The sequence below is a fragment of the Telmatherina bonti genome, assembly GCF_933228915.1.
Source record: "Telmatherina bonti genome assembly, chromosome: 13".
Classification (NCBI taxonomy): Eukaryota; Metazoa; Chordata; class Actinopteri; order Atheriniformes; family Telmatherinidae; genus Telmatherina; species Telmatherina bonti.
Window position 1 is genome coordinate 29,518,187 of NC_136611.1, and position 24,833 is coordinate 29,543,019.

Here is a 24,833-nt window from a genome sequence, read left to right on the forward strand (position 1 = left end):
AATGTGGACAAAAAGTACAAAGTTGATAAGGGGTGACCGCTCATACCAATGTGAGCAAAATGGGGGCAGACAGTGGATGCTTGTTTATCTTATCGTAATGGAGAGTTGCGTGTTACTGGCAGATCATTAGCAGTGATGCAGTAGCTGGGCAAAGTCTTCACAGACAGGAAGGAAAAACGGGTGCTCGTCACTTTCCTGCTGCTGGAGTGAATCCTGCAATTTAGCCAACGAGTCATCACAGAAAAGCACAACAACTAAAATGACATAAATAAAACAAAGCGGGCACCTTAACAAAGCAAAATCCCAACGGAAATTCGGTCTGTGTTTAGACTACCACAGGTCAAAATCAAGAGGCTGAAAACGGAAAATAAACTGTTTGAAGCAGGGAATGAGTGTGCATATGTGTGTGTGTGTGTGTGTTTGATGACCCAGTCGGATAGCTCTGACAAACATGTCAACCCTTCTGTAAGAAAGCAAACTTTAATGAGTCTCCTCCAGACTCCTCCATGCAGCCTGGGCAGAGGTTTAGCGAGGCTGCACCATCTGGGAGGTTACCTCTGCCATTACCTTTGCACCAGCTGGCAGGAGCTGCTTTGTGCGGGTGTGTGTAAATGTCTGGGACGAGGAGAGGCCCATGCTACAGCCCACACAGAGAGAGTGAGGTCCAGTCAAGGGGAGCAGCGGGCCTCTGTCTGACGGCTTAAAATAGAGCGCAGGGTGTGAGGCGACTGCTGCAGACCGACGGTTGTGGAGAGCTTTTTTTGTCAGCAAGGGATGGTATGGGGTTGTGTGGTGCTCTTGCTCCTGTGCAGTGAAACTTACAGCTCAAAAAACAACTCGCTCCATGGACTGAGACATGCATCTTCTTTCCGGTTAAAACAAAACCGGCTAGAAAATGCTCCCAGATGGCGTTTAGAAAACCAGACCGTAAAATGATCTAATAAAGAGAGAAGCATGGAAGTTCAGTTCAGCAGCTCCTTAAAGACGTGTGAGGCAGCTTCTACTGCAGATTTTTACAGACTGGGATGATGTGATGGAACAAACTGCAAAGTAAGACATCAGTTTTTATGATTATTAGATTGACTATAAAAACATTCACATGCCTAATATCTCATGTTGGATGAAAGTCTAAATATACACATTAATGCTCTCAAGTCAAGATACTTTCTCAGCCGCAGCCAAACAGAAAGGCAAAACTGTCTTCTATCGAAAAACAAATAGCTGTACTAGTAGTAATAAATGCACACACACACACAAATGCTGTGAACAGTAGTGTGTGTGTGTGTGTGTTTTATTTTGTGACTATAGAAAAAAAAAACTGGACAGTGACAGCCTTTTCTAATAATTCTCCATAAGAAAGCTGTAAAAAGCCAGCTTCAGTTTGTTTAAAAAAAAAAAAAAAAAAAAAAAAGCCAGGCACACAATCGCGAGCAAATCTTTCACTGGGAAAATGCAATTCGACCACAGGGTGGTTTTTTTTGTCAGTGTTACACAAAGAGAAAAGAGGCAGATATGCAAGTTTTCTCAAAAGGTCTTCGTCAGCTTTTCACACAAGATTGCAGAGGTTACAAAAGCTCTGGTTGGAACTGGCTGGGAGGGTTGGACCGACACCAACAGCATTAGCTACAATACTTACTAATATCCCGTTCTTTTTGTGGCCTTAGCATTGTCCTCTTCCTTCCTGCCTCAGCAGGAATGCAAGCATTCATACGCAGAGGTGGTCTGTGACACACCGCAGACCGTATACCAACAGTACGGTCTGCTGACATGTCCTTGAGGTGGCAGCTTGTGATGGGCAGGGGAGATTTGCATAGTTGGGAAGACTTATTTGCAGAGGAAACAACACAAATCAGAAGACAGTTACCCCCCGAAATGCATTACACCCAGTTTATGTCTTATTACACTACATACTCTGACACAATACACAGCTTTTGCATAAGTCAGGTCTTGACTTTGCAACTTCTAGCCATGAAAGTAAGAAGGTTTGTCATCAGAGCCAGCAGGCAGTGATTTATGTGTCGTGCACTGGCTCAACACCTAACTCCTCTTGCCTCCTCTGGTTTGTTTTTAATCAAAACAAATTTATGTTTGACAGCAAAGTTTGGAACATGGAGACAGACAACCATCGCCTCGGTCTGAAGCGTCGCTGGATTTTTCTACAATTACTCAGAGCATCTAAACAGTTTCCAGGCTTCCACCACCTGAGCACGCTGGAGCATCACCCTCTCACTCTGAGAGCCGGGAGCGCAGTCTGTCCAGCAATTTCTGCAAATAAATAAGATTTGTTGCTACTGTTTCAGATGCTGCCTTAGTTCATTAAGCTGAAACTCTGACTACGACAGCAAGAGACAAGACGGAGGTGGATGTGTTGCGTGCCAGGCAGCAGAAAAAATAACAAATAGGCATCATTCAGTAACAAAATGAACACTCAATCTTATTTTGGACCCCTTGCATTGTGTCAGGGTTATGTTTATCCTCTTCAATAGTAGCAGATTTTTATCTAACCACTAAAAGTCCTGCACGCAGATCAACTCTTTGCTGGAATGCCCCACTCATGGTGAATATTTCATATGAAGCCTATTGTTGTCTGCCCTGCTGGGGCCTCAGCAAATGACCCAGTGAGGGGAAAACACAAGAGTGGATTCCAGAGTCCAAAGCCCATTAGTCCACTGGCCTCAGGAAGAAACCAGGCAATATCTGAAAATGATGAAAAACTACTTTTTATTTTTTTGGGGTGGGGGGTACTGAAAAGACGGAAGATATCTGAAGACCTCAGCTAAACCTGTGGAATGTATCAAACAGGGAACGGCCTGTTCTCCATTATCAGTCAAGGAAGCAAGGAAAAGTGCACGCAAAAGACAAATCATTCTATCCTCTTGCCAGAGTGGTGCGGGGGAGTGGGGGTGGGGGTAATTGAATAGATAATAAATCCGAAGGCCAACTTTAATGCACAACTGTAAGCTGTGTGTTGTGTGATAAAAAGCTGATGTATCCAACAGGCGTGAAAACGCAACTATGAGAAAAATTCACAGATCCCAGATACTCACTCAGCAAGTTTGACAATGGATGGTAGAAGCTGTAGTCCCACTTTTATCACTAACTAATGCCATTATCTGTCTGGCACTTTTGTCTTTTTTTTTTTTTTTCTTTTTTATAAAAATGAAAAATAAGTACTCAAACTAAAGCAGTTACTATATAATACCAAAATAATACAGAAAAAAACCCCAGAAAAATCAGCAGGTCTGTCCTGCAGCTCTGTAAACAACAGCAAAGTTACAGACTAATTAGAAATCCTACCAGCTCTAAGTCTGTCCACATCTGCTTTGACCTCTGGAATACTTGAGACCAGTGAAAGCAGGTTTAAACTGCAAACACAAGGAGGAAGCAGCAACATAAACACAGTGGCTTTCCCATGTGAACTTCAGAAGTCACTGCACTGCAGAGGTGCTGCAAATACCTCTTTCACGCTGCACGCCAAAACACCGGCCATGTGGTGACTGGACAGTTATATTACCCTAAAAAACAAGCCTTTCGGATTCCTCACCTGTTGTGGAGATTAGACGACAATTCTTTGAAATTCCAAACCTCAGATGGCGACAAGGCGCTCATCATCTCCCTCTTATGGGGGTTTATTTTTCCTACCTAGAGTTTTCAAAGCCAAAATAAAAGATTAACAAATAGAGGACACCAGCAGTGTGGAGCAAAAACAGCATTCATGTTTGTCTGACGGGTTAAATCTCTTCTTATCTGCTGCCTGAAGACTGGGACGGAGAGGGGCAGGGGCTCGTCACATGGATCATGACTCATTTGAGGTATTAGACAGCTACTGTTCCAGTTAACAAATCACCTCTACAGTCTCATGGGACAACACACAATGAGTCATCCCTTTAGACCCTTTCAGTGAATGGTGGCATTCCCGGTTCAATCCGCCATGCATCCAGGGAGTGAGCAATAAGCTCATATTATGCAAATCTCTGGAGTTTTACAGGAAAAGCCTCAGCCTGACTGGGATCTATACAGGGTCTTTTACCTGCGCGGGTGCTCAGCGATGTTCAAGAGGATTAGCCGCCATGACTGAGTGTTTGTTGAGCCACTTTCCTGGACTGTAACAGCATCAGTAATGGCATCAACCAAACAAACCTCCCCATTGAGGCTTCTCAGGAGTAACATTAGAACAGATTCTCTGCTCATCCAGCATGAATTACTGTAGGCTGTCACAGTCTGAGAAATTAGTCTCTGAAACTGTCCATGGCTGTCATGTTTCATCAAATCTGTTGTTATTCAAGCACCAGACCAAGCCTGGCGACGACACCCACAAAAAAATAAAAAAAATAAAAATAAACAGCCCCACCAGACATCACCATCAAATCATATTCACTGCTGGATTCCAATTTGACATGAGACAGTCGGGAAAAAGCATGAAAAAAGATCAAATTCCTTCAGGCCACAGCCTCCTGCGCGGCGATGACAAAAACAAAGCTGTTTGTTGCATCATCAAGGCTGCCCTGCGTCTTCAAATCGAGGTTATTAGAGAGACAAAACACAGTTCTGACTGATTGGGACTCCAAAAGCTTTAATAGCAAGGCACGTTCCAGAGGAGTGCAACAATTAAGGCAGCTCTGCCTGGCAGGGAGGACAGAAAGATCCACGAGCAGCGAAACACTCATCAGTCAGAAGAGCCGAGCTGAAACCCCAAAGCCATAGAGATGCAACTTCGAGAAAGAAAAATAATCATGTAAACAAAACATCGTATTGACTGGACAGAATCTGCTGCATGTTTACAAGCGTCTCATGTGGAAACGTGCTCACAGCTTGGCCAAAAAGCGAAATGTTCCAAAAGAAAGATTCACTTGAGCAAATTGGACATGTTGAGGCTCTTCCAAATTCTGAATTCAGATGGCAGAGATATATGAAGCCATCTTACAGCGTATGCATGCCGACATGGGGCAGAACTGTCGTCACAGTAAACCTCGTCCATGGTTCCAACTTCCTCCTCTGAGAGCTACGAGACTGCAGAGGGGGTGACCCACTTCACAGCCTCACTGTACACTCCTGCAGTGCTGCTGCATGCAAAGTTTCCAAATGAACACACAGGAATTCATACACGTTTGTAACATCACATTTCATATTGCAGAAAAATGAAGAAACATGGGCGCTGTGCAGTGAAACAAAATGAAACAAAAGGAAAAGTAGTTTTAAACTTTTTTTTTAAGAGTTTTAAACATCATGAAAACATCCGCTTCTCCCCTGGAGAGGTTGTCTACAGTCAAAAAGGCAAAGTAAGTCTCTGTTACAGCTCCTGATACAACCTCTGCACCACCCAGTAAACAGGGCATGCCATTCGTAAAATGCTCAAGTCTGACTTTGAGGCAAATCTTTATGAGGAGAAAATTGACTCAATAATCATTGTGTGTGTGTGTGTGTGTGTGTGTGTGTGTGTGTGTGTGTGTGTGTGTGTGTGTGTATGTGTGTGTGTGTATGTGTATGTGTGTGTGTGTGTGTAATGCATGGTTTTAAACTCTGTAAACCATTTTTTTTTCACCTGGGATACTTGCAAATGTGTGTTAAAATGCACACACAAATATATTGACATGCACAAAATTAAAAAGTGCACCAACATTAAAAGTTCTACACACAATTACCCTTCAACTTCACATTTTCATGTTCAAATCAGCTGCTTTGCAAACAAATCAATAAATGCATGACAACTATTAGTCTGCTATACAGACAAAAAAAATCCATTTCTGCAGAGATCAGTTTACAAGTGCTCATAGCTCATAGCTACATGCATACATGGTGTGTGTAGGTGCGAGTGGAAGGCTGGGTAAACTGGAATTTCTTCTCTAGTTGTTCCAAAGTGGGAAAGATGACGAGTAATTTAACCTTTGAGACAGATAAAGAGATAATTTATCGATCTATCTACAAATCTATCCATCTATAAAGAGGGGTTAATTATTCCCTCTTGGAAAGCATCTTTCCTACTTTAACATAACTAGATTAGAAAATCTGATGAAAACCAGACGACCCAGCTTTTCAGCAACACTTACAGGCACCACGTACGCACAAAACTGTGAGGCTCCTGCAAGTGTTACAAGAGCCTCAAAACCCAGTTCTGTCCATGCTTAGCATGTAATTCATGCACATGTATATAACAATTAGTTTGCATCGGAGCTTTTCTGAAAATGTTAAGATTTTTTTAGGTAGACAGAAAATGTGGAGAATTTTAATGTTTGTGCATTTTTGTATTTGTGTGTGTGTAAATTTATTTTGTGTGCAAAATTTCTAGCTAAATATGTGGGTATTTGAACATAAAGTTCCCCAAGTTATGGTCAAAATGGTTTACAATCCCTGTTCTACAAACACACAAGTACCAAAATTTACACACAAAGTTGTTTAGTTTACAAACTATGTAATACGCACACACGCACGCACGCACACACACACACACACACACACACACACACACACACACACACACACACACACACACACACACACACACACACACACACACACACACACACACACACACACACACACACACACACACTGTGATACTGAGTCAGTTTTCTCTCCATAAACCTATGAGAGATCCGGTGCCATAAGCTGGCACCAGATAGCTTCAATTTGGGGGGACTACAAAAACTCTGGGATAAGGAGCGTTCAAGGTAGTGTGGATTTCCTAAAATGCCCAGCTGTGATAGAATAGAGGCTAAAGCATTTGGCCGAGAGGGAGAGATAATTAGGTTTGTTGGAGAGAAAAACAGGAGGCTTATTTGCCACAGAGACGAGAGAGCAACAGCAGCAGCTTGTGGCGTTGCTGCTGCAGGCTTGGAGTGTGGGAGACATCATGCCAGCCCCGCTGCCTGCAAGCCTCAGATTGCAGAGACTGGATAGAGGCCTGTAATTTCACATTGGTCTCTGTGCACATTCCCAGTGTGATTTCTACACCACAACGTGGCAGGGGACACCGTACCCTTCCCTTTGAAGGCAGGCCCACGGATTTAGCATCCAGTTCAGAGGCCTGCTGTGATGACCAAATTTCAGGGATACTGGCTGAAATAATTCAAGACTCTTGCAGGCTATTTGTCATCACTAATGTAGTAGAACATGCACTTGTTTGGATGTCGATCATTTGCAAAAAAAAAACAAAAAACATTGCCAATTCATTATAGGACATATTTTCCAGGACGTTAACTTTATATGATAGCTTAATATACTGAACAGTGTGAGAAAGACATTTTCACTTAAAGGTTATACATCCCACTATTGAGCCTTTCGCCCACATCGCAATCAATATTTAGATCAAAGATAATGTTACAAAATTCTACATCAGTTCAACAATATATACTTTTTTTTTTTTTTTATCTGTTTCATAGCTCTGTTCTTGTGGTGACACCTGACAACCAAACAAGGCGTTGGCAAAGTGTGCACAACATGCAAAGCACTCAAGAAAAGCTGTCGTTTGATCAGTTCTGTCCATGTAGCTGGCCATCATGACTGCTTCTTCCTGCAGAAAGACCATGAAGAGGCATCACAAGGCTAAAAAGCTTCTTTTCAAATACCTCTTTCTGTAAAAAAGATTTCGTTTAGTAATTATAGCAGGTAATAAAGCTCTCAGCACATATCAGTTTCATCACCATTAGCAGCGCAAGATTTTAACAAGGCCACTTCACAACACGAGCGGCGTGAGAACATGAAGGATCAGGGGAATGTTGCACTGTCCCCTGTGAGTTGTGACCCACTGGTAAGTGAAGCTTACCCACTGCACAAGTAAAGGCATTGAGGCGTGTTCTTCTGGCCACTTTCTGACACCGCCAGCCGTAATTAGCACCAGAGTTTCAGACACATTATGCTTGAAGGGCTGAGGAGAAGTGGCACATGGAAAACAGCGGAGGTGGGTTATGGCTTGGTGCTGGAATGCTCCGACATTGGAGTGCTCCCTTCTGACAATTTGAGTCTGGAATGTAGCTGCACATGACCCCAAAAAAAACACCACCCACCCCCCTCGTCACTATGTGTTCTGTTGCGGCCTGAACAACAGCGGCTGCAGCTGGCCACTCCTTCACCCCCTCATTTATGCAGACTCAGATATAAAAGAGAAGCAGCACAAAAACAGGAGGGTGGGTTTGATTGGATTAAGCCTCTCTTAACTGTACTAGAATCTGATGGAAAGAATGTGGGAACTCAAGGAGGTCTGTGTCAACATGCCCCGTTTGCTTGACTTTGAGATCTTAGCGAGGTTTATAGTGCTCTTTTCCATAAGTCTCAAATCTGTGGAGGTACAAAAGAAAAAAAATACATGTCTGAGTACAGCTGCTGACCAACTAGGGTGTTAAACTGAGCTCCTCTTCAAGTCTCCAAGGACCCAGGAAAGCAGATTGGTAACCAACAGCAACTTAAAACAAGCCCTTGGGAAATAAATACCATGTGAGTGTTATGGTTCAGTTAAACACATAGGTGGTGTACAGATTCACAAAACAATGAAAAACAAAGTGGCTCAGGAACTAAAGCACTCGCACCATCTGACACTCTACTGATATAATCTCATCAAATAAAGCAAAAATGTCATCTAAAGCTGCTTTATTCCACCAATATTTCATTTATTATGAGTTCTAAGCTGCCAGACTATAAAAGCTATGACCAAAAAAAATGGGACAACTGAGAAAAATTGGTCTATTTTGCTTTGTTTTTTTCTGTGTTTATTCTACATGTGTGTGAGTTCCCTAAAATCCTGCAGGATGAGTTACAGCAGCAAGTGTGATGCGTTGCATGTCTATTGTGGCTCTTACGGGACTACAACTTCCTCTCTTAACCCTTTGAGCTGCTTTCTCTAAAAGAAAAAAAAAAAAAGAACCAGCACCATGTCCTATTACTAACTAAAAGCTTGCTTGGCTGGAGCAACAGGATACTGGCAGCTCTTAAAGCCTACGCCACGGGGCCGAGGTTGTACACCATCCAGCCCAGCACAGAGTGTTAAGTACAGCACCTTCCACGGATGGCTGGCACCTGTCCCTCCGTATCCGCAGACCTGGCTGGCACAGATCAACACAGCACTACGCTCCACTTCGCAGCACTATTAGTCATTCCAAACAAATTAAATATGAGGGGGTGCGATGGGGCGAGATGGTATTTTTGTGGAGCCCCCAGCAGCCAGCAGAGGCCACGCATGCAGGAGAGGTTCATTAGACAGCTCAATACAGCCTTGTGGAATGTGTGAAGAGGCGCATCGCTCTATTGTTCACCAGCGGCTCCTCTGGGAATGGACTGAGTGCATTTCAAGAGATTATAAGGAGATGTGTAACAATGCTGTGCCATCATTTGTAATGGCATATGACAGCCAGAACTTTGTCGAGAAGCTTCTATTGTGGGAAAAAAAGGGACAAAAAATTAAGTTGCACAAGTAATAATAACTCATGTGCCGTTAAGATTTTAGATGGCTCTGTTTTTAGTTTGGCTGAACTCTAGCTCCTGGTCAGTATGATGTTTGCATGCTGGTCTTGTTTTGGCTACAGCTGAGGAAGCTTCGTGTAGCAGGAACCTTTGTGGCCCCGAAGCTGGTCAGCTTACAGTGGTTTGGACTTTCCCTCCATTCTTCTCTACTATTCTCTTTTATCCTTCCCTCTGGACCCAGTCCATGATCAGTAACAGCGAGGACTGTGTGTTGTGGGGTTCAGAGCGGCATTCTAATGAAGTGCTGGACCTCATCAGCACACTTCAACCGCCAGCGGGGATGTAACGGCCAGTCCTCACTTCAAATACCCAACAGGCTTTGTGACTGAGCACTGAGTAAGCATGACATGCATCTTCTGGACTTATAGGTCAGCTGGTTTCTGTCTGCGGCTAAAAAACTAGCATGTTAGCAACCTAAACAGAAAAAAAAAAAAAAACTGCTGCAATGAGATATTCTACCACAGTATTTCACTGCAACTGCTGATTAAAAAAAAAAAAAAATTTGAGTGTCATGAAGATACATTAATTTCATGCTAATCAATGCATGGGGTGCTGAGCAAGGGCAGGTAACAATTACAGATTGTAAGTAGGCTTTTTTTTTTTTTTTTCCAGAAATCAAAGAGACTACCCTCTTGATATGCGGCTGTCATATTTTACCAGCGTCTAGTAGTGATAGTTTACCATCACCACAAAGTGGTGTTACCAAGCTGTTTGCCAACCGCCAGGGAAAAAAACCAGAACAACTCTTTACTACAAATATGGTACAAATAGTGCGGCTCTGTAGGATCTGATGTTAACTGAGTACAAATATTTGAAACATGCAGGGCTATAGACCCTGCCAAAGGCTGTGTGGAACAAAAATGAGGTCCTCTGTACAAAAGTTAGCAAAAGCTTACATTCAAACCAAGATAGTTTAGACGACTTGGTTTGATTGGGCTTCCAAACAATCATAAAACATTGAAGTAGCGCCAAGTTGATCCAGTCTTGGGGTTTGTAAAACTTAGTTCAGTTATCACAAGAATCTGTCCCGTATTGAGCAACAGGACAGGAAGCAAGCAGTTCAGCATGTTGCTCTCTGTCACTTTCTCTCTTTAATTAACTGCATGCTCCATTTTCTTTCACACTGCAAACAGACTACACCAGGGTGAACAAAGAGCCATGGTTTGCAAGCAGACTAACGCTCACTTCTTTGTTCCACACCAGAGATTGAATGAGAATTCATACAACTCCAAACGAACTTTACAGTGGAAGTGACTTTGTTTGAAGTGGACCCAGCTGCGCTAGTATGAATGCCCCCTAACACATCTACCGGTAGGTACACTCCTCTAACAGAAGGTTCATCCACAAATCAACAGTTAATGCCTGGCTATGTAATCAGATAAAGTAAGCTAGAAATAGCAGCTTTCATCCCAAAGCTGATAGTTGAAGACATGCTTTCCATCTGATTTAGTGAAAGTGATGGTTTTGCCAAGTTTGATGGAACAGTCCCATTAAGAAAAACCATCAGCACAAGAAACTGTATCATACTGGGTAAGGTTACATGACGTTTTTTAATTTGGAATTAATAACTCAGAATAAAATAATTCGGAATTAATGTATTCTTCTACAAGTTTACACGCAAATAATAATTCTGAATGAAGGTTTACATGAAACACGTCCTCAGTTAATTCCTCTTTAGAGTGGCGGGTTGGGAAGGGTTTTGATTGGACAGAGGGTGCACGTGATGTATAACGAGCATGTGCAGAACGACCAGAGTTAACTTAGAGTGGAATTAAAGTTTACATGACAGAGGAAATAAATAGTTTGGAGTTAAAATGTGAATAAACCAGCCTTACATCGATGTAAACCGATGTAAAACTTACATCGGAATTAAGTTTAATTCCGAATAGAAGTTTGCATTAGGAATTAAGTGTTTACATGGTCATTTTTCATCAGTTTCAAGCGGGATTAACTTCTATTCGGAAATGAAGAAGAATTAAAACTCCCATGTAAATGCACGGAATATAAGTTAAGAAGCTGTATCTTGCCACTGGTGAAAATCTCACCAATGTCATTTCCACAGGCACTAAAAGTAGTGTCTGCCAACACAAAACATTGCTGGGTTTGGGGTTTCTGAAGAGTAGTTCAATAATTCTCAGGGAATTCAAATACAGACGGTCCTCGGTTTACGAACAAATTCAGTTCCTACTCCACTGCGTAACCCGAAATTCCATGCAAGTCAGATTTTCACCCTTAAATAACCCTTTAATCACTAAATAACTACCTAAATACACATATTACACAGCATATTAATGGAAAACAGTGCATGCAATATAAATAAACATTTCTAAGGCATTGTTTCAGCCAACGCGTCACGCATCATAAGAGCTTATACGGAACCTTGTAACTTCAAAACATGCTCTATATTTTTTTTTTTTTTTTTTAACATTTGTTGAATGAGCGTTGTAAAGTCAACATAAAGTCGAGAACCGAGGACTGCCTGTTGTATTATACCTGAAAAGTCCATCTCTAGTGCTGAGCCAATAAAATGTTTGATTAAAGTGAGTTATTTAATTTATTGGCAGAACAACTGGTCAAAAGCCGGTGAGGATGCTGAAGTTCTTCGTTCTGCCATATGACACTGTGTCATGTGAATAGTCAACCAGCCCTGAAACGGCCTGACTTAAGAGCTGTCAGAGAGAATCATTAATCCCAAAAGGCAGCATGAGACAGATGGCACAATGATGGAGGATCAATGCTCTCTGCACCATCCCGACTGCTCCCAGCGGCTTGTCCAGTAGCAGGATGTGGACTAATCCCTCAAAAGAAAGTTCCAGACTAAACAAGCAAGATGAGCTTAAGACATCAGACCCCCATTGCCGGTACAATGTGGATGGTACTGGAGGGGGTTTAAAAAAGATAAAACTAAAGAAAGGAAGAGGAAGACAGGTACTTTTCCTTGCATTTCTTGTCGAAGGCAGCTTTTTAAGGACTTTGAGCTTCCCCCTCAGGGCCCCTCTAAGAGGTCCCCAGCTGCAGGACAAAAGGGGTGGAGCCTTTATTTGCTACACATAACTGTCAAGTAAGCCCCAGTTCTTTCAAAAAGAGCCTCAAAACCCAAACACTAAGAGACTGAAAATTCAAGCTGGCAGCAGTTTTCTTGCATGTGGTAGAGTGGGTCTTATTCATTTATATTTTGTCCCATTCAAATTAAAATGAACTATGAATTATCCATCATGCATTGCTCCTATATACACCTATATAATTGTTTACTTCAGCAAGAAACTGACTCTGCACCATCAATGATACACTTAGGTAAAGTCTGGTTGTAATAAAGGGGTCATTTCCACCCTTGGTGTTTCCTATCATAAAGGCGCTTCGAAATGGGAAGTTGCAGTCCAAAGTGACATCAATCTCCAGCTTTAAAGACCACCAGGGTTTTTATGCTGCCCAAACAGTTGCCACATGTACAACTTGATCCACGGTCCTCCCTGCAAAGCCAGTTACAGTCTGGTGACACACAAACATGCCCTTGAAAATGTGCGAAGACAAGTGCATCTGAACGAAAACACACACACACACACACACACACTGCTTTTCAGCCAGCATGGGTTAACATGAAAGCAGACTGAGTCAATAAGAGGAGGTGGCCTTTCCTTTTCAGTGACCCCAAGTTCACTCCTATAAAAATCAGGAAGCAGGAAAAGGTTTTTACTTCTTAAAGTTAAAGCATCAGGATGCTTAACAGCCACACTGCTGCTTCAATTTAATCACACCACCTTAAGGATGGGAAGCCGTCATGAAATACTGTCACTGCAATGAATAAGACGTCATGCAGATGCACATTACTGAAAGAAGAGTTCCACCTCCCCAGCTTCCTGGTCAGCCTCACAACGTGACGAGCATCCCCTGCTTCCCCCTGGGCGAGCGGTTTTCTTATCTACTCAATCGAAAACACGCCTGTTGTTGTTGGCTTCCAGCAAAGATCGGAAGATGTTTATTGGACACAGTCAGGGGAACAACGAATCCCACTCTCCTATAAACAGGGCTGCTGTGTCCGTAGCCTGCAGACAAAAACAAAATAAATAAGCCGAGGATCCGAGTGATGTTCTTCCGTCCGCTCCGGTGTGTATGTGTTTACCGGTGTACTGGAGCAGGTGTGGGCTGATACCATATCTATATCTCACCTTTAGAGGATTTACCATGTTCAGCAGCTGAAAAAAAGCCCTGCTGGCCAAACAGTTATTAAGAACTGAATGGAAAATAGAACTACATGTACACAAAATTTCTATCAAGGCTTTACAGTCAAGGCCATTTGCACATATTTTTATAACAGGTACACTAAGGAGCTGAATAGGTAAAACAAAAACAACAGCTCTGGCAGGATAATAAGCTGCCATCTCATTAATGAAACCGCTTCTTATCCCCAGTGCCATTTGTAAAGGTAGCAGTATGAAGGCATCCATCTCCAGCAGCCCCTACTTCAGCCTTCCAATTTACTGCCACTCACCTTTTTCTAATTCTATCAGCGCCATGATGAAAGCTGAGAGAGCATTATGGTTCTCGCCAGTGGTCAGACAGTGAGGGAGCGAGTGCAGGCCTGCATCGGTCACAGTGTCAGCCAGCCAAATGGGTTAGGACAAATAGACGGGAAGCCAAGACGGAGAGGATGGGGGAAGCTGGGTGGTGCCAAGGGCTGAGAGGCAAAAGACCCCTGCTACTTCATAGAGCATGACCACGGGGGTAAACACCAAAAACCTGAGAGAATGATGTTCAGATGCAGAGCTGCGTATAAAACCAAAGGTCAGATATCACTTTCCCATAATTATGAGCGTTCGACATACACTATAAATGTTAAACAGAGGCAACGAAAGAGCAGAGAACGACTTTAACAAAAATTACAAGCATATCAAGTCCATTAAAAATGACAGAGGTGATTTCAAACCACTGAATATGCCATTTAAAGAGCATATATATATCTGAAGCCGGGTGCTGAGGAGGTGTCTGTGCTGACAGGCAGTTATCAAGTGGAAGTACACGTAGGGTGTCAGCTCTCTCCTTGTAAATGAAAGTTCGGGTTACTGAGAACCAAATCAGGCACCAAGTGAAAGAAGTGAGTGATGTGAATAGTTGGCTGGGGTGGAAGATAGTGTGACACGTCAAGCCATGCTATGGAAAACATGGGAAGTATGGCCAGTATGGACAGGCTGTGATGATGATGGGAAGGCCATCTGGTATGACCAGTCACCTCGCACGCACAACCATATGATCACTTCTCGCCTTCAAAACAGAATAACATTGAAACATCCCCCCAGCCATTCCACTTTCAACCCCCATTCATTGACAGACCCTCTAAGGGTATTGAACGCTCATATGTTTCCGGTCATTGGCATCATCTTTGTATGCCCCCCCCCACATCCTGAACAATGCCACTCCTCATGCTCTACATGTCTTCAAATATTGATTTGTGCATCATCGTCTGCAGTCACACAAGAGGAGCCTGAGGAGGAAAAAAAGACAGGCAGGGACTTTTGAGCTGTCATACAAAAACACCCCCGCAGAAAGAAGTCTGACAGCTTTTAAATTTTACTGCGAAATCAAACAGCATAGGAGAGGGGGGGGCGCTCAGTAGCTGCATCTGAAACCTCTGCCTGCCGTCAGGAATCTGGCAGTAACCCACGGTCTGAAGACAAGACCTCTTTTAGTCTTTGCCTGAATCACAGATGAATTATTTTGTTATTCAGCTGGGTCCTTCTAGCTCACAGAGAAAGCGAAAAGTCAGGTTTCGCAAGGCCTTGGCAACATGACAACTGCTGGATTATTCATAATGTTTTCTTTTCTCCTTCACGACAAATCTGTTTTTCTATTTTTCATGAACCAACGATGCTATGGTTTCTGCATTCGGAAGCATCGCTCCCTACCCTGCTGGTGCAGCTCCTAAATGAAGGCCACTTTATTTTTAACTCAGACACGGACGGATGTAAGCTCCCCACACTAATTGCAGGCTATACAGTAATCTTCAGTGGGGTAAAACTAATTTACTGTAAGCTCTGCTGCTTCATTAAGAAGAAGTCAAGGTAGAGCAGTAACTTTCTCATATCCCCCTTTGCTATCATTACTCCTCTGATTATAACAACTGATTTCAATCTGCTGGAAATCTAGAAGAGCATGCAGAATGCAGTTCGGAACATCGATACTAAATGGAGGCATGACAACAAATTCCAATGTGAACTCAGCATCTGCTTCAATAAACTCTTAAGAGTTGATTCTAGGGGTATGATTCTCGCTTTGGGTGCGAGAGGTCCCGGGTTCAAATCCCGGACGAGCCCCCACTTGTTACAGTCCGGCTCAAAAGACTGCAACAAAGAAGGGAGGCAGGCACAAAAAGTGGGTGTTTTACAAAGAAAACTTTATTCAAATAAAGTAATAAACATAATCAAAATAGGAACTTAACCAAAACACAAGCAAAGCAACCTAAACCAAAGTAAACCAGTGCCTGCACAAACCCAGGGTGATCTCCCAGCCTAAACCTGGGAAACAGACTGAGCTCAGACTGGATGGAGCTTTTAACTGCGGCAGAGCCAATCGGGCCCAGGTGCGGCTCATGCCACTGATTAGGACGGCACCTGCAAACACTCAGAGACAAACAACTAAAGACAAAGTATGGTGGGGCCGTCACACTTGAAAGCAGAAGAACGACAATGAAAAAATCAAGAGCAAGGGCCGATCCATTTATGGCTTAGTTGTGACATGAACACATGGTGACTACACAAGTGGCATAGCTGAGGTATGAATATGTGAGTTGAAAAGGTCACGCTGCACCGTTAGCCTGGCCTGAAGTATGCCAATCATCTCTGCCTTTCAGGGTCACGGACATGAAGCAGCAACCTCTCGGACCCCACTCTGGGAAATATCTGGAGAGGACATTCCTTCAACTTTTTTGACACGTTCTCTGACTCTGGTGTATAATCTGAACCATGATGACATCAGGACTGCAATTGATTCATCTGCTAACACTTCAGTCCAGCCCTGAAACTTATCAAAACCCACGAGATGGAAAGAACAAAGAGCTTGTTGGTGATAAAAATCAGCTTCTCTATTTGGCCTGGGCTCCCTCAGTTATCAGGTGGCACTCATCCACAGGGGCAACTGTTAACGTCTCATTATCAGAGCAATGCGGAAAGCTGGCAGGATGTTTTTATCTCCCAGACAGGAGCCTGGTAACTCCACCCCTCCCTCCCCCAGTAAAGGAGAGCGGCACTGACAACAAGTTGACATTCAATCATTATTTTTCTGTTCATTTCTTTTTCTACAGGTCTGTCCTCCCTTCCTCTTTTGTGCGCTGCCAAGGCTTGGTGGGAAAAGAGTGCTGAGATGGTGTAGGCTGCCTGTGGATGTGCTTCAAGCACAGGAAACACTTCCAATAATGTATGCACATCATAATAATGATAATAATGTACACACACCCACACAGACATGGCAACACACTCACTACAGCGAACAAAAGCGCATTCCTGTGGTATCTGTGCAAGTGAAAGACAAAAGGGTGTAATGCTAAGTGTCTCACACAATTGCTCCAACAGCTCACCAGCTATAAATCCTGACCTAGACCCATTCAGCGCCTTGCAGGCGATGAGCAGGGACAAACTTTCAGCGCTTCTCTGCTTGTCTCTCTGATGCATCGTCATTCTGGAAATGACACTGACACATCTGAGCACATGAATGTGGCAGGGAACTCATAAGTCACAACACTGCTTTCCTCCTAAGAAAACACACACACACACACACACACACACACGACTGCAACTAAATGTGGCATGTAAGTAGCCTACATACTATCTACTTGGTTTTGTTGTCACAGTCAAATACGTAAATGCACATTGATCATAGATGTGCACACAAACACGACATGCACGCGCAGCCCTCTTGTAGGATTAAACTGAGTGGATGAGGAAAAAAACTAACGTGCAACATATAAAGAGTAAAATAAGGCAGCAAAACCCAAACAATGAAGAATAATGAAAGAGAAGGCGAAAGATAAGGAGGAAGAGGAGGAAAGGGGGAGACCGGCAGGCGCAGCAGCACGAACCTGTTTCACTTCAGCGGGCATGATCCGAAATCCCGTTTCGTTCCCGACAAAAAAAATAAAATAAAAAGGAAATAAAATGAAAAATTTAAAAAGACAAAATCCGGAGGGAATGTATGATAGCCGTGTCCTCCTCTCGAGAAAAGTTATCCGCTCCTCCCCACGTCACCCTTACGCTTTGCTTGTTTGTTTGCGCTGAGTTTTCCCCCTGTGAGCGCAGAAGCAGCAGCTCACATGCAAGCAGCCATCCTCTAACTCCGCCGCGTCAAGCTGCGCGAGTTCAGAGCGAGCCGCACCGGAAGCGAGGCGCCGCTTCTTTCAAAATAACACTGCAGGGCATCTTTTTGGACAGCTTTATAGATGCGAAGCACATAATGAATAAATAATGGGCAATGCAAAATGAAGCACATTTAGATTTAAGCTTAGCTTCAAGACTAAGCTAAATGCCCAGTGTCAAAATAATACAAGTATGGCATCTTTACTGATATCCAGGAAACTTTATAGTGACATTGAAACTACAGCAAAATACAGAGCGGAAGCAGTGCTGTTTTAGATAAATAAGAAATGCCTTTGGTATTTCATCGAGAAAAAATTAAAATCAAATACAGAAAAGAAGGAATTTGGATTCATGAGAAAATATTGACCTCTTTAGTGATAACAGGAAACCTGTCGTATTTAATGCCTACCAGATGAGTGGATGAAAAATTACCATATGCTTTAAATGTCTTTTATTTTGTGTAAATAAGGGTTTTTCAACATTATTATGGTTAGATCATTTTACAAACACATTTATTAATTCATTCGTTGATTGATTAATTTATTTATTGATTCATTTGTTCGTTCATTTCATGGTCAGTTTGACTTTACATTGTTTTACATGAACAAAAAGGCACATTTAGAAGATAAATCTTGTATAATCTGACACTTAAAGCTAATTTCAAATAATAATAGTAGGTTGAGCTGACTTCTGTAAATTAACCCCCACCCTAACCAGGTTACCACACACTACTTCAACAATTACATCAAAACATCTGTCTTGTATATCTGTAGATAGATTTGATAATCTTGTAATTGTGTATACTGTCTCATAATTTTATCCCTATGGATTAAAAAAGTTTTCAAATCCAGTAAGAAAAATGTTTCATATGATATTCCAGAGCATAATCCAGATATACCAGAGACTTTATCAGTTGAGATGTGGCCTTGCAGTAAAGTCAGGCTACAACGTAACTGTGCCCAAAAAAATAAATCACTTGTCAAGTTTATAAGCATCTGTTTTGTATTGTTGGTAAAGTTATGTTTGTTTCCCAATATGGCTGTTTTGAACAATCCCAACATCCTCAGGTACCTGCATAAAGTCAGTACTCAATTACAACATCATCTAACCAACATAAATCAGAAAGAAGAGTATCTGCCAATGTGCCAAACCAAAACCAATTTAAAATGAACCGCAAAGTATTTCAGAGCTTTTCTGGAGGAAAAAGAAGCACCCATTGTTTAAAAGTTAGCTGTCCTGCTTATTATACCGACATCGTTATCACTGTTATGCTTTTTCTTTTGGTAAAAATATGTAATTTATTTAGAAAAAAAAACATTAAAAAAAAAACAAATTGTGGAACTGAAGGATTTTTTTTTAATTGAGAAAAGCAAACTGACTGTATTTATTATTATTATTATTATTATTGCAGAAAAATCTTATTAATTTTGGGGGGTGTTGGGATTTTGTGTTTTTTGTTCATTTTCTGTTCATTTTTTTGTTTTGTTTTGGGTTTTTTTTTTTTTTGTGTTTCCACAGAGAGAAGTAATACTTTTATTCTGACAGAAATGTCTCCTTACTTCCTGTGTAATTCTGCCTAAAAGACTGAGCTAAGATGAAGGTGCTTTCCTCTTTGATGATGCTGAATTCATGTAAAGAATAAGAGGAGATGAAGCTTAAAGACAGAACCCTGTCCTTTTAGGAGCTCGGGGAATGTGGGTGATCTGCACTTGCACGCGCACACGCACACACTCGCTCACCCAACAAGAAAGTTTGGTAGCGAGAGAAGAAAACCTCCAGGCCTGACAGAGCTGTGGGGAGAAGAGGAGGTGTGTTAATGGAGAAGAAGATTCCCAGATGGGCAGCAAGAAGCTGGAAAAGTAGCAGCTCTCTCTCTCTTTCTCTCATTGGGTCAATGTCTTGAACTCTATCTCTGGCATCAGTGGGGTGGGACTGGGACCAGCTCCCTCGTTGCACTCCAGCTGCGTATGTCTGTCAATCCGCCGACCCCTCCCCCTTATTGGCACAGACAGAGAGAGAGGAGAAAAAAAGGAGGAGGAGAGGGGGAGGGACAGGGGCTCATACTCAAAACAAAAAGTTGTCCCTATTGAAGTGAAGGCATCCCATAGGCTACTCTGCAAATTTTTACACCCGACACACACATACGCACGCACACACACACAACTTCTTTTCTCAATCTCTTTGTGCAGCTCTTCTCACTGCACTTGATGTAAAGGAGGGGTTGGATGTACGTGATAGAATTCACATTGAAATATCTATGACTGTGACCAAGACTAAGCAGGAATGTTAATCTAATAACATCGACTGGAGCTTTACTGAAGACAAGTTTGAGAGAAGCCTGAAAAGACAAGGAGAGCGAGGAAAGACATGACTGGACTAAAAGAAGAAAACAGAAAGGAGAAATGCCAAACGGAGGGGAAATGGCTGAGGTTTCACATTCCACTAGCCTGGCATTGCGACTTCATGTCCCAGAATGATACTGCTCCATTTGTTTCTCGTGTAAAGCCTTGGCTCACCGACCACCGTTGCATTTACATCTATTTACTTTCAACAATGGCATTAAGATTTAACCGCTGTTACCACGTAGAAAGTGATTTCCAAAAGCAAGCCTCTTTCATTCATTTGATGTGTTTCCTTTATGTGATTTGCATTTAAACCATTAACACACTCTGGTCTCACAATCCTGTTTAAAAATCCATTAAGTGCTTTGGGATACTCATGGGAACAGATGTGATCTTTACTTTTAAAATGCATATTCGCTTTGCATCCATTCAATTTGGGGGTTTTTTATGTAGAGTTCATTCATTGGAGGAAAATTTGACAAATTCCTATGCTATCTAGATGTAAATATGTTAATAAATGTTACTATAAATGTCAATATATGTTACTTAGCCTCCTCCTCATCTTCTTGTAACATGGTGAAGACTAAACATTGAAGGTAACAGGATATGTTAGGTTTTTTTTTTGTACTAGTTCTAAATAAAAATATTCCCTTTTGGTATTTTGTTTGTTTACTGCTTTCAAGTGTGTGCAAACTTCTGGCTGGTAATGTGTATGTTTGTTACATTTAACCACTGGGGTACTTTCTGGGAATATCACTTCTCAAACTGATCCGAGCTAGATGGGTTCTGCTAATATTCAACATGTTTTTTTTTTTTTACTCTGGGTGAAGTGGTTCATCATCCTGACAGTAGTATATACATTTTGTAATCATGAACAATAAGAAATATTGTTAGACCACTCAGTTTACTGTAAGTCTGTCAAAAAAACTGACCAATCAAAACGTCCGGACCGAATTGAAGTCGTTCATTTCTGATATTTCGTAAGTTTCTTCATGGCTGACAAAATGCAGGAAGGGATACCCGACCTGGCTCGGTTTATTTGCTAAACAGACAAGAAAGAGAAAATCATTGGCGGAAAAAGCTGCAAACTAGAAAAGCACTCGGAGAGCACAAGCCTTCGCCACGGCTTCTAAAAAAATTCCCGGATCCACCCCCAAAGTTAAATCTGTTCTTCTTCTTCACATTCCCAACAACTTAAAAAAAATGAATAAAATCCATCCATACCTTTTTGAGTTATATTGAACACAAACAGATAAACATTGGTAAAAACATAACCTCCTTGGTGGAGGTAAGAAAAAAGTCTCGGATCACGCAAGGAGCAAAACCCGAGGGGGAGGAGCCAGGAAAGGGTGCTACTTTCACATCTTGCTAGTTCCCAAACATTACCTACCCCAGCTTTAGCTGCAGTGATGATGCTCTGGGAGGTGTAAGGTTTCTACAATATTTTTCTAATGCCTTTGAGCTCCTCAGAGAAATTTTATTTTGGAGAACATTGATAAGAATCAACGTATATTGATTTTTTTTATCAAATCACTGAAAAGGTTCATTCATACTAATGTCTTGGTTCCATAACAGATCATAAACTTACATTTCAACCTAACGCTGAACATATTTTCACAAAATGTCACAAAGCTCTTCTTCTTTCTCCATAAACTCTGGAAGCTACAGGTCTACTCGTCCATTCTCTCAGCTTTCTATAAGTGCTTCATTGAATCCATTCTCACATTTAACATAGCGGCTTGGTTTTGATCACTTTCTTCTATTCACAGAAACACTCTAAAATAAAATCATCAAATTGGGCAGTAAAATTATCGGCCAGCAAAAGCAGTCTCTTGATGACCTTTATGACATCAGAGTTCTGAGAAAAGGCACCCAGATCTCCAGTTACTCCTCACACCCACTGAACCGTGCCTACATCCTGCTACCTTCAGGACGCAGGTACAGATCCGTTGCAAGACAGCATCCTCTAGTTTTGTCCCAACCTCTGCTCTCTTGTTAAACAGCTGATCTGGAAACTGTGGCTCTAATTTAAAATTTTCTTAATGTATTTCATGTTTTATTTGTTTTATGATTTTATTGTATCTGTAGCGCCATCTCTTCTGCAAACAAACTTCCTAACACATAAATAAAGTCAATTTGACCTGATTTGATATTTAAAAACAAATGTTTACAATACTAATTTGTAGAAAAATGTAGTTTTTTTTTCCCTTTCCACTTGTGCCTTGTGCATGCTCAGGATGGGGGATTGGATCAAAGTCAAGATTCGATGCAATCTGTTGGTCTGCCTTATAAGCTATTTATTATGAATTGGTTCAAACTGATGTGTCTGTAAAGTGCTCTGAGATGACATTGTTGTGAAGTGGTGCTGTACAGATAAAACTGAATTAAGTTCAATTGAATAACTGGATAAGGCGTAATATCCATCAGCCTTATCTAGAATAGCTAGTCCCCTAAATGGAGAAGCAGAGATGTCTGATATGTGTTTATTTCCACAATAACGCATTTTATGAGAGATTTGAGGCAAATTTCCCATCTGGTTCTGCAATGGAATTCCAAAAGTGTTTCTTTTCTCGTTACTCTTTCATATTTTGACCATTTCATTATTTTTACTAGATTTCTAAGTCATTTAAACCATTTGTTAATAAACGCTGATTCATATTATTGACCTTCAGAGGAAAACAAAGATGGAAAGAAACTTTTTTCTTAACTTAAAACATCCTTGGAGCCCTTCAGCAAACTCAAACTTCTTTTACTTCTTCCCATCAATTAATGCAATTTTCTGACCACTCTTCCATAAAAGCCCAGTTTTGCCACATGTAAAATTGAGCACTCCAGTAGACACACACTCTAATCTTTGACCACTGGGTGACCTCTGATTAATGCCCTTCTTCTCCCGTCTGTGAGTTTTGGCGATCTACACTTTCTTAGCACGCTTGTATCACTGCAATATTCTTTTCATTTCATAATAGGGAATCTAAAGGCTGAATGGTTTCATGCAACATTGCTCAACTTCAAATGAACTTGACTAATGAAAGTATTTAGCAGCAGGAGATCATAACTGAAGCCTTCACATTAAACACAGTTGATGAACTACTTTTCAATTCTTTATTTTTCCTTTATTTAAAAATAGTTTTTTTCTTATTTATTTACTTTACTTTTATTTACTTTACCACCATTTGTGTACGTCTATTACATAAAATTTATTACATAATATCTAAAAGTGCGATCAGATGAATGGTTTCTCTTAAACTGACTGAAAGGCAAGCTGAGGGGTCTGTAAAATCAGCAGGATTCATCTTCTGCTAACAGGCTTCTGCTCATGAAGCAAACACCGTAGTCAGTAGGACTCATCCTCTATGGATCATTAGTATCCTTAAGTAACTAAGGCAACCCATCTGTGGTATAAATTTTATGTTTACTACATGTATTTTGTCCTTTTGTACATGTGTCTTTTATTATGAAATTATACAGTACACGGCTTATTGTAATAGCCTCATCTTCTATTTGCACAGGTTTGTTTTGCCAAAAGTGAACTAAGATAAATCAAAATATCCTCCCTTTCTCCACAAAGCCTTCGTCACATAAATATGAGGATTCTGTCTCCAGAGAAAGGAGGAAAGATAAGATGTCCAAATGAATTTATGAGTGCTTGTGTTGTTTAAGTGGAAGAAGCTGAACAGATATCTGTCATGGCACTGATAGAAATTGTCAGAATAGGGAAGTTATTGTTGCTCTTTTGTTTATTTATTTTATCACTGTTACAGGCAGCATAAAAACAGATCACAGAAGAATGTCTGCTGTGACTTAAAGGTGGAGTATGTAAGAGTTTCAATATTTTCAAAATAAATTAACTAAAAAAATAACTACAACCATAATTAGATAGTTTTTTTTTAAGATGTAGCTTCCAGTCTGTCCATATTTCATGTGTTATTAAATTACAAGTTTAATTAATGACAAAGACTCTTCTTAAATGTTTGCCTACCAGTAAAAAAAAGTGCTTTTTGTCATTTGTCAAACTATCTAATTATGATTGTTGTTATTTTTTTAGTTAATTTATTTTGAAAATATTAAAAATCTTACAAACTCCACCTTTAATGTTTGCGTCCTTGTCTTTTTAATTCAGCCACTTTATGTTAATGCATGTTTGACATTGCACAGCAGTATTTAAAGTGGAACTATTATGTGCATTTCAGGCTAATTTATTTTTATTTCTGAGCCCAGAAGGGCTGGGATTGATCGAGTTATTGTCACAAATCGCTTTATTTACTTCAGACCGACCCTCTCTGTAGGCTGTCAGATCAGCCTGTGGGTAAAACGAGTGGATTGACACTCTTCCAGATTAAGCCCCGCCTCCCGCCACTGCACTACATCGGGAGCGCGCACCGCAACTGCTTTCGCCGTCATTGTAACATCTCATAAACAGAAGGATTAGGCTTATATGAACTCAATAAAAAAAACAAAATACAATGTCAACACATAGCATACAGCCCTACAAGTTGGAACCTGAATCAGACCCTGAAAACGAAGTGGAAAACAGCAACCCACAGCAACGAATGCAGCAGGATGTCTCTCTTTGGTAAACTCACCAGCCATCGTTGGAAATAACTTTATCCGACATTTTCCAACCGCCTGATGTATTTGTACATGCCCTTGTTAACCAGTAGAAGGTAACCAATCACCGAACCTTATCCCCCGG

At 41.3% G+C, this 24,833-nt stretch overlaps 1 protein-coding gene across 6 annotated transcripts in view; it reads right to left on the bottom strand.

Moving 5' to 3' along the window:
- arvcfb (ARVCF delta catenin family member b) overlaps positions 1-24,833 on the bottom strand; it is a 130,985-nt gene that overhangs the window by 86,853 nt on the left and 19,299 nt on the right. For 4 of the 6 annotated variants that reach the window (XM_079251398.1, XM_079251397.1, XM_079251396.1 and 1 more), the window contains exon 1: positions 17,522-17,712. The exons of 1 other annotated variant lie outside the window; for it this stretch is intronic. In XM_079251398.1, the coding sequence (XP_079107524.1) occupies positions 17,522-17,542 (21 nt within the window). In that variant the 5' untranslated portion in view covers positions 17,543-17,712. Of the gene's footprint in view, positions 1-13,298; positions 13,350-17,521; positions 17,713-24,833 lie in introns of those variants that run through there. One more of the 6 variants, XM_079251400.1, reaches the window with a different exon arrangement.